Here is a 10,312-nt window from a genome sequence, read left to right as displayed (position 1 = left end):
GGTGCGTTGGTGGCTCAATGTCATATCCGTTGCAAAGGGTTGAACAGTTTTCACCAGTAGGTGGAAGCAAACTCAATCCATTCGAACTCGCCGTTTTATGAAACTTGATGGACGTGAGCAAGAATCATAAATGACACGCGGTAGTCACCCCCCCCCCCACCCCCACTCGATAACAAACAAACCCGCATCCTACATTCTAGATGAATAATGTCATCCGACTCATACGTGATTCATGACGACGTGTTTAAATCGAAAGTAAATGAACAAGAAAGCCCACCTGCGTATCACATCATCTAAAATAGTTGATTCGTTTGTTGAACGCTGACGCGCATGAACGATACGCACACAAAAAGGGTGAGTGAGTTTTATTAGGGGGTTGCTCGAGGCGGGGGGACGGGGGGGGGGTGAGGCTGGGGGGCGTGCGCGCGCCCGGCGTGGAGAGACACAGACACGTACCCAGCTGCACTCCTCCCGTGTCACGGCGCAGACAGCACACCTCTCTCGACCAATAATGTGAACAAAACATCAGTCTGGATCAGATGTTTAAAAACTCGTCGCTTATTTTCTGGACTCCACAAACACATACACGCGCGCACTCCCCCGAAGGGGCTGCATCCATCCATCCATCCAGCAGGCTTTTCCGGTCCGGTGTGACATGCGGCAATGTCCCGTGCAGGAATATGCCCACGCGTGAACTCCCGCGGAGTTTGGGGGATTTTGCTGGCGCTCTTATTGGCGGCGAGCGCGCTCCAGGTGGGCGCGTACAGCTGTCATGAGGTGAGGGCCGCCTTCCAGGTGAGGCAGGTCGGCCCCCTGCATCGAGTCCCGGAGACACCTGGCACAGGTGAGACACCCCCCTCGTCCCCCCCGCGCTCCTCTGCAGTGTGGCATGACCGATCCAGTAAACGTTGCTAAGAAAGGCTGAGTTGCACTTTGGCCATTTGGAAAACCACGAAACACAAGTGGCACGTGTATAGCCATACGGTACATACTTATGACTGAAGGTGCTTAAAATGTGCTTGAATTTGGATTTTGTTTACATAAATTACAAATAGCTTTTTTTCTCCACCTTGTTGATGAAGCATGCAACAACGAATGCTTGAAAAGCATTTATTTATCTATCTATCTGTCTGTCTGTTTCTGCTGATCTTATTGGTTGGTGATACTGTATAAATGAAAGTGTATGAAAGAACTAAAACGTGCACTGAAAAAAAATGGTGGTTGAATTTACTCATTTTTATTTCGTGAAGTGGTTGCACTAAACAATATAATTAGATACATGTTTTAAGTATGTGTATAGCCTACATAAAAATGTATGTCTTGGATTCAGCTGATTTTATTTTGTGCAACCTCTTGACAAAATAAAATTGAGTCAATGCAGCACATTTTTTTTCCAATGTGTGATGTTCAGTAACATTCATACATGTTAAAAAAGTGTCATCTTGTATTACGTTACGTTTGCATGGATTCACAATTTACGTGTAAAAAGAAATCATGTAACACTTTCATTGAGCTTCTTTTACATGACATAAAAATATAAATTAGGGAGCTATTAAACTTTTCAAACTGAAAAAATGTGTTGTAACATTCAACATATGTTTTAATCGTGTTATATATTGTAACATTCATATATATTGACAATTTAAAGTAAAACACTGTGAACATTTTTCCATCAAAACTCCTTTGACCTCCCTCATCAAACACATTTTCAAGATTAAAAAATGAAGAGAGAAAACCCATTTTGTAACATTCACCTCATTTATTTGTTAAAACTAGTATGATATCTTGTAACACTGAATTGTATTTACAATTTAAAATGAGATAAAAACAATGACAATTCATCAAATGTATTTATTTTTTTAAAATCCGATATGGGTGAAAAATGGTGTAGTGGTACATTAACTTGTGTACAGGCAGTGAAGGTGTGAATGCAAATGTAAGTGGTTGTTTGTCTTGGTTTGTGCTCTGTGACTCACTGGTGACCATTCCAGGGTGTATTCTGCCTTTCGCATGGGGTCAGCTGGGATCAACTCCAGCACCGCCCGCCATCAAACATCTCAATTAATCTTTCCCCATTGCAATGAATAGCAATTCCATTAAAGCATCCTCACCCCCACAAAAAAGTGCTCGATTATAAGTTGTGCTTCTCTTTTTGGTGTGTCTAGTTTCGCCATCGGGGGCAGTATAATAGTCATGCAGGCACAATCAGAAGAATAAAACTTCGACGTCTGCTACTAATGTAAGAGAATCTTTCAGATGCTGTAAAACTCGTTTTTTTTTCTAGGAGGATAAAGAATATATGCCTCGAGTATTGTTGCGTATTATATTTCTACACATGTTGATGTAATTCTTTTTGTTTTATGTTTAGTTTGACAGTAAACCTGGCAATTTGGCCAAAAAAAATGGAATGATGACTCGCATCTCAAAACTCGGTGCACCACTGTACTACAGTAGTTGGGATGTTCACATTTTGAGGTTGCGCTGACAAACATGATTTCACGTCGTCAAATAATTGACGATAGAGCAAGCGTCAGAATTTTACTTTGTTGCATATCGCGATATCTCGAAAATGAGTTCAGTTCTGACGATGCATCTTAAAGAAACAATCTCTTTCTGGCATCTGCTTTTCCCTTACCAGATTACGTATGAATGTCTTTTCACGTTGCGGTATGTGTTTTTCCTTCTTCACCAAAAGGGAACAGTCGTTTTATGAGGATAACCATCAATTCCAAGAACATTTTGGAGGTAAAACACATTTGGAGAGAGTTCAGGCTTTGGTTCAACTATGCTGAGTTTCTCTCGGGGGTTCGCGTTGTCAGAGCTCTTAACACATATTCCATTGACGTTGGGGCCACGGCTACCAGCTTTGCATTCATGTTGATGCTGAGCAGTTTTACCCTTTAAATGCGCCATTTGGAAGTAAAGCTGGCTGGCTAAACATCCCACCCTTTCTGGGTATGAAGCTCGACATCGGAGCGGAGCAACGGATAGCCAAGCGGGAACGTGCAACCGAACCATATGATATTTGTTTGTTCAGCTGTTTTGTTGTCACCATTAGCAACCAGAGGATGACCGTTTCATTTATAAGCAGTAGTGGCGGGTTGCGCGCTCACGGACGGACGACAGAAGGACCTTGGTCTTCGGGGGGATGCCGGCAGTCGGCATTGAGTTTAGCATGACAAGCTAAAGTAGTGTGCGATGTATTTGTAATGCATTTTTTGTTCGGTAAATGGGAATGCGACAGTCTCTCACTGCAGCTGCTTTCCGGAATTCCATGTGAATTTGAAATGAATCAAATATCGGTGCACCGGACATTTCAAGGAGGCGGTTTGTTTGTTGGGGAAACAACCAAAAACAGAACAAAAACTCTTTTTTTTCTTATGTCTTGAATATTTGAGGCTCATCTTTGTACTGTTTAACAAATTCCAGCCTGGCCTTCCTATTCGTCATGAACATTAGTGGTTTGCAACTTCTGGTGTCTGCTGTTGCCTCTCTGCTTTTGTTCTCGAAGTCCGCTGCTGGTTTCACTAAGAGTTGAGTAGGGTTCATTCTTGTCAGCTCTTAAAATTGATCTGCCATCAGTTTTCGACCCGTTCTGGATGCAATGTTGATCTCTTGTATTATATTCATGTGTTGTCATTCGACCGCCGAAATAAAGTAAGAAGCTTCACTGCCCCAAAGGTTTTGTCGGGGGTGTGTATGTGAACCACTACACTAACGATGACCCTCCTCGACCCTCATCGTGATAGCACAGAACAAACCTACCTCTAAATTCTGATGTTTTTAGGCTTCTAAGGTTTCTGTTATCGCCTCCTGAGTTCCCAGCTGATCCAACACCGCACTGCTTTTTATGTGAACGTTTTGGGCTTCTTGTTTTGCTTTTTATTTACACTCGCCTTTAGAGTAGGTTGTTTTGGGTCAGGCTCGATCATGTCTTCAAAGTGGTTAACAGCGGTGGGGGATGTTTGAGTGGGAGATTTGCTGCGTGTGTTTGTGTGTGTGTGTGTGTGTGTTTGTGTGTACGGAGGTTGCGCTACACCGCGTCACTTTGACAGATCAAATGCCAACAAAAGCAAGGGTTTGAAATTTGAAGTGGCAAAACTTCAGCTCCTTTCACAGTGTGACGTTTGTGTCAGGATACAGTGCTGCGTTTCATTCCTGTGTGCTGAAACAGATTTCTCATCAAACGTGCCAGGTGGAATGTGGCAATGGGGAACATCAGACACTGCTAACTGGAAATGGTCATGTTAAAAAAAAAAAAAAAACCACTGGGAGGGCGTACATTTTGCGTTGTGTTTGTTCACCGAATGTTTAAATCCTTACACGACCCCAAAAAAAAAAAAAAAAAACCACTGGGAGGGCGTACATTTTGTGTTGTGTTTATTCACAGAATGTTTAAATCCTTACACGACCCCAAAAGCAGCAGCGTCACATTTCGTGTCCTAATCAAACTCAAAAGATCAGCGGGGGGGCGGCTCACATTTCGTGTCCTAATCAAACTCAAAAGATCAGTGCGGGGGGGGGGGCAAAGACGATCGCTGACGTGAGATTTTTCAAGGGTGTTACTGCGTGCTGCCTCGATGTCGTGATACGCAGCCAAACATCACATCGTGAGATTAGGTCATAAAGCCTCAGTGTCACTGTTCAGACGGTTGGCTTCTTGGGGAACATCCTCAGACACCGTCCACGTATTTTATAGCTCATTTAAAACACTCCTCTTAGCGCGTGGCTTATCTGATTATGTAAAAACATGCACTTTTCTTTTGAAAATTCTTTCCCCGACTGCCGTTGGCAAATTTATACAACATCACATCGTGAGATTAGGTCATAAAGCCTCAGCGTCACTGTTCAGACGGTTGGCTTCTTTTCTTTTGAAAATTCTTTCGCTGACTGCCGTTGGCAAATTTATACCGCGTCGTTCAAGGGGTGAAGAAACACTGTGCAGTGCATCCTAAATTCAAAGCGATCGGGTCATGCGTTACTCGCAGGGGGAATGGAAGCTCTGTGTGTTATCATCACATGTCTACTCGCAGGGGGAATGGAAGCTCTGTGTGTTATCACATGTTGCCACATCCTTAACCAGTTAGACCATCAAAAGTTTTGGCAAGCCCTCTAAGCTCAGCATGGCCTTTGATTGGCCGTCGATTCTGTCTTTGGATTCTCCTTTTAACTTGGCCTTTCTTGCTGAGAAGGCAAACACATGGGGGAACACATCCTCCTCCACGTCGGCAAAAATTGTTGCGCATCTGTGTTTTCCCAACTTCCTACTTCAATCAAATACAACATTCCCAGCAGGGCAAGCTCGTCATGGCAATCGAGAGCGAGTAGCAAAGCGCAAGATGGCCTCGCCAACTCCACAATCGCCTCGGAGGTTCTTTGTCCGTCGCCCCAGCCTTACCCGCGTCGCGCCAGTCCGAAGTTGATTCCCATGCCCGAGTCTCTTTGACATCCCTTGTTGGATTTCAGTCACTGGCAATCATGTGTATTGTGTTCACGTGGCTAAATGTACAGTTCTCTGGCCCCCGGAGCTTCACAAAAAGCTGCGTCTTCAAGAACTCTGACATTTACTTGTTCAGAGTTCAACGACATTCTTTGCCAGCGTCTCGGCACCTCTGATCTAATCGTGTCCGTAGCTATCGGCCCGTCAGCCTTGCGCTTCGCCCTCTTAGCGCTCTCTGTCTGACCCCTCGTCTTTGCCATCGCTTTGTACCATGAGCCAGACCCTGACAGGTCTCCAATAGCCAAACACCACCGCTTTTATCCTTGTCCAAAAAATGCAGGTATGCTGCAAAGACTCCTTTTGAGGTGTGTTTGCATTTGGCACGGTCCACCCCAAGCCCCGCCCATCTGTAAAAGCATGCGTATCCTGTATGCTTACCGGATCAGACAAGTTAAAAGGGGAACCAGTTTCCCCGAGGCCGAAGAACCTTTTAATTGCTTGTTTTCTTACAATGTTGTTCTTGTTCTCATGTAAAATATCAAAATAACAGTGTCAGGAAACCTTAACCCCCTTCTTGATCTGTGTGTAACCATATTAAAGAGCTGTGGCCGGCGTGTCGTTTTTTTTTTTTTTTTTAATTTAATTGCTTGAAAAAACTGCCCTCTCAGCAGTATTCCGCTCAGCTACTGTGACACGGTGTATCGCACATGGCATGTGAGCAAGCGTGGCAATTATAGTTGTGACTTGTGCATCGAAGGGCACTGAGCTGTCACTGAAGGGATTGTTTCTAACAAACCAAGACCCCCGAGCCGTTGATTTAATATGGTAAATTGCTCCAGAGGTATTTGTCACCTGAGGATGATTAAAGGGAATTAGGATTCAGAGTTGAGTTTTAGGGGTGAACTGTGTCAACGGTTTAGCCAGGCAGAATAAATTCAGTGGCCACTAATTACAAAGAAGCTGGAGACTACACTTGTGTCTGTCAAGCCCCCCCCCCCCACCCCAAACACACACGCACATGACAAAAAAGCAAAAGCTAAACAGGCCCTTGTTTTTCGAAATTAATTCTGTTGAATTATTTTCTTTTCTTTTCAATCTGCTTTCGAGCTCCTCATCAATCACAGTTGTCAGAATGTTGTTTATTTTACCAAGCCCGCGTACAGTACACAACTCTGCAGAGATGATTTGTTGAACTAGCTCCAATGAAATCACCTCTGGGAAAGCGAGCTCAGTCATTAGTTTACGTCCAAAGTGCCATTTTGGGAACAATGCGCTCCTTAAGCAGTTGGACCTTGCTTGAGCAGTTGTGGAAAGACGAACAATGAGATCACTTTTTTTTTTCTTTTTCAAAATTAAGTAATCCATATGGCGCACATTGATTTCACGAGCTACCTCTAGACAACCCATTCACTCTTGAGACGTAGCAGAAATCCAACCCAATGGTCAGTTGATTGCTGAGGCCTTTAATCAGATGCATTAACCCCGCCAAACTGCCAGATAAATTACAGCTGATCTGCTTTTTGAATTCGACGAACCGAATTGCCTCGGAACTCCTGCCAAAGGTGCACAGTAGCCATCAGACTGAACTTTGGAGAGCGCTGTGACTCTCCAAACTTACTGGTAGACCTTCAAGCGGCCCCCGTGTTTGAAGAATATTTTAGTTCCCACCCGCTCTCAGACAGAAGGCACTGCGATTCTGTTTGCTATGTAAAACGTTCCACAGATTCAAAAGACTCAGCGGTTGGTTGCTAAACGACTGCAAACACACGTGGCGTGGCCGCTAATGACCCCCCCCCCCAAAAAAAAAGTGAGCAGGTATATTTGTGACACGGTCAGACAGTCCTGACCGCCGTGATGGCTTTAAGAGCCAAAAGTCTTTCTGCGTATCACTGACTTCATCCAGCTACTCGCAAGGGACACTGAGGTCGGCCTGGATTACACTCAGGGTCTCCTGCATATTCATTTCATATCAGAGAGATAATACGCAAACGCCGAGGAAAAGGAGAGCGAGATCACGCACGATGAGCTCACCGCGCGCATGACTCGAAAGAAGCAGTAAATGATATTTATTCATTGCGCTGTGGCATCGGGTTCGCCGTCGGTCAGGAATTGGTTAGGGTGTCATCGACTTGACAGGGATATCACGATGTGTCATCAGCGTATTGATTGTCAAGAAAATTAAAACTGCAGTCCAAGCTATCATCAATATGTTGTGCCACTACGACTTTGCGCTGAGCATGACGAGCGCCTGTCATGTGAAAATCGGCGCCTTCGAAATTGGACGCACGACAAAGAAGCCAAATTGGAATGATGATGTATTCGAATTCACTTCACGGCGCCTATTAGCTATCCGAAGAGGTGACATGAGTCGCATTTCAATCATACGACCGAGTTATCGTGCACCAAGGTGCACAAAGTTCAAAATATGGACAACGTCAACATTCAAGAACGGGATGAGCTAATGAGTTGGAATGGGGCAGAAGATGCGGTTATCGCTCGACTCGTCTGGCTCTGAGATGGGAACAAATGGAGTAATTAAGAGACACCCAAGCCTCGCGAGGATATGCCAGGCAAATGGGAGAGAGGGGGCAGAAAGGGAAAGAGGGATTGAGAATGCAACCCTATTGTGTTTCATGGAGGGATTTGGTCGCTGAGGCAGTGGTCTTGCGGTCTGTCCTAAGGCCATACTTTAGGCTCTTGTTACAACACCTGCCTTCCAGCCCTTCCCCCTTTAGCGCGAGTTATCATATCGAGCGACCGCACGACGGGGCTCTCTAAGCGTAAAAGAGTTTGGGCAGGGAAACAAGTGGGGGGGAAAAAGACTGTTTGAATAGATCCGAGCGCATCGTGACCGCTTTCAATGATGTCATGGCCGTGTTTATAATGGTGTGAATCAGGTGACGCTGGCCTCGTTTTGGAGCTGATGTAATAGCTCCGATGGAGCTGTTTATTGGATCATTGTGAGGTCATTGCCTTTGTAAGGTTGTTGGGAGTCGTGCCATAACGGGCATTGTCTGGCTCATTTAAAAGTTGATTACGTTTTGCGTCCCTCGTGCCCCGTTTGTTCTCGCCAAGCGCATGAAATGCACGTTTTGTCCAATGTAAATTGTGACTGCACTTCACAACAACAGCGCATTAATGTCAGCTGAAGATGTTTTCTGGATTCGGCAGAGAAAGTATTTTTAGCAGGAAATGTCGTTGAATACTTGGTCTACTTTCTCACCCTCCCATAGTGCCTCTTGTGTCTCCCAGCAGAGTTATGGGCTGTTTATCTGTGTGCATACTCAGGCCGCTATACAAACACGCGCATACTCGGGCTCCACACTGGACAATCATATGAGATATACATAAATCTGTAGTCCCCCGGAAGCGACAGGACTACATCGGATTTGGACTCCTGTTCATCGAGGTTTATTATTAGCGGCGGCAAGTGTCAGCTGGTCTCTTTCAAACGTATTGCGTTGTAACGTCAACAATCGCGTCATCCTTGCCAACGGAATGTTTTCAACGTTTTAGATGCAATACGAGTTTTTGAGGCTTGAACCAATCTTTCATACTACCTTGTTGACTGTGCCGTGTTGGGTCCCCATATCATCAAGATCAGGGGTGTCAAACTCATTTTTGTCCCAGGCCACATTGTAGGTACGGTTTCCCTTGGAGGGCCGTTCTGAATTTTGGGAAACCATAGAAATGTTTAATCACCTCCACATATTACATACAAAGCGCACAACAAATTGACGGATAACTAGTTTTAAAATCAGAAATCAAGAATAATGACTGTTATTTGTGGATTACATACGACAATTTGAAATTTTGGTTCAGACTTTAGCAAACATCATGGGACTTGACATGCTTGATTTGCTTTCGCGGGCCACATAAAATGATTTGGCGGGCCAGATCTGGCCCCCGGGCCTCGACTTTGACACCTATGATCAAGATCCTACAGGATCTGGCTGTTAGGGTCTTCGTGTCCATCTCATTTTTACTTGTGGAATACACCACAAGGAAAACGCAGTTCTTGAAAGCTTCAGTGAGCCTAAAAACTAAAATCAACTATGGTTGCAAATGGGATGGAAAAATCCACTCGCTACTTCTAAATGGATACGTGCTTCTAGTCTGGAATTTCCTACTGGATCAATGACCCCTAACCTCAATTCAAAGTAAAACCCCTAATTATTTGTTTGTAGTATGTAACACGGACCAGGAAAACTGCTGAACCGAGTGGCGAGTTACATGTGTCGTTGTCTTCCTTTCTCTCCCAGATGTGGATCTCTTGGTCTGCAAGCACCAGGGTCCATCTTGCTGCACCCGCAAGATGGAGGAAAGCTACCAGTTCGCAGTGAGGAGAGAAACCCTCCACAACATTTACTTATACAGTTATGAGCTGAAGCACCTGATCGCTCGCCACTCGGATGCCTTCCAGGGTAAGTACAAAGACTTACAAATCAGACTTTGGGTTGTCCTGGATGGATTTAAGTGGACGTGGTTTTGAAGTACATGTTTGGTGAGCTCGTCATGATTCATTAAGTACATTCTCTTCTTGCTTCTGGTGCTTGATTGATGTTCTGCTCAAATTCTGGCCTCCTCATCGAAAGCGTTTCGATCTTAGCGCATTACCTGTTTTTTTTTTCTTCCTTTTGCTGAACTCTTACTTAAAATGGTTTAGAGGAAGGGAAAGCTTTTAATTTGAGATGATGTGACATGATTACACAGGCCATCTGCCTTTTCGGAGTTTGAACTGATTAGTTGATGCATCGATGAGTCGGCTTTCCTCGGCTGCAGCAACGTTTACATTTTTGCTATGTGGTGAGTAAAATATTCAGAGTTGATACTTCAGCTTGGTCACATTGTATGTCCAAGATCCTCAGGAAC

General features: G+C 44.5%; 1 protein-coding gene across 1 annotated transcript in view; it reads left to right on the top strand.

Moving 5' to 3' along the window:
* The first annotated feature begins 413 nt into the window (after positions 1-413).
* Positions 414-10,312, top strand: part of gpc5c (glypican 5c) — a 111,010-nt gene continuing 101,111 nt past the window's right edge. The window contains exons 1-2 of the mRNA XM_019855900.1: positions 414-844; positions 9,703-9,864. Of these exons, the coding sequence (XP_019711459.1) occupies positions 664-844; positions 9,703-9,864 (343 nt within the window). The 5' untranslated portion in view covers positions 414-663. The remainder of the gene's footprint in view (positions 845-9,702; positions 9,865-10,312) is intronic.

The sequence above is a fragment of the Hippocampus comes genome, unplaced genomic scaffold (assembly GCF_001891065.2).
Source record: "Hippocampus comes isolate QL1 unplaced genomic scaffold, H_comes_QL1_v1.1 scaffold114, whole genome shotgun sequence".
Lineage (NCBI taxonomy): Eukaryota > Metazoa > Chordata > Actinopteri > Syngnathiformes > Syngnathidae > Hippocampus > Hippocampus comes.
The sequence above is the reverse complement of the archived record's forward strand: the minus strand, read 5'-3'. Positions and strand labels throughout refer to the sequence as shown.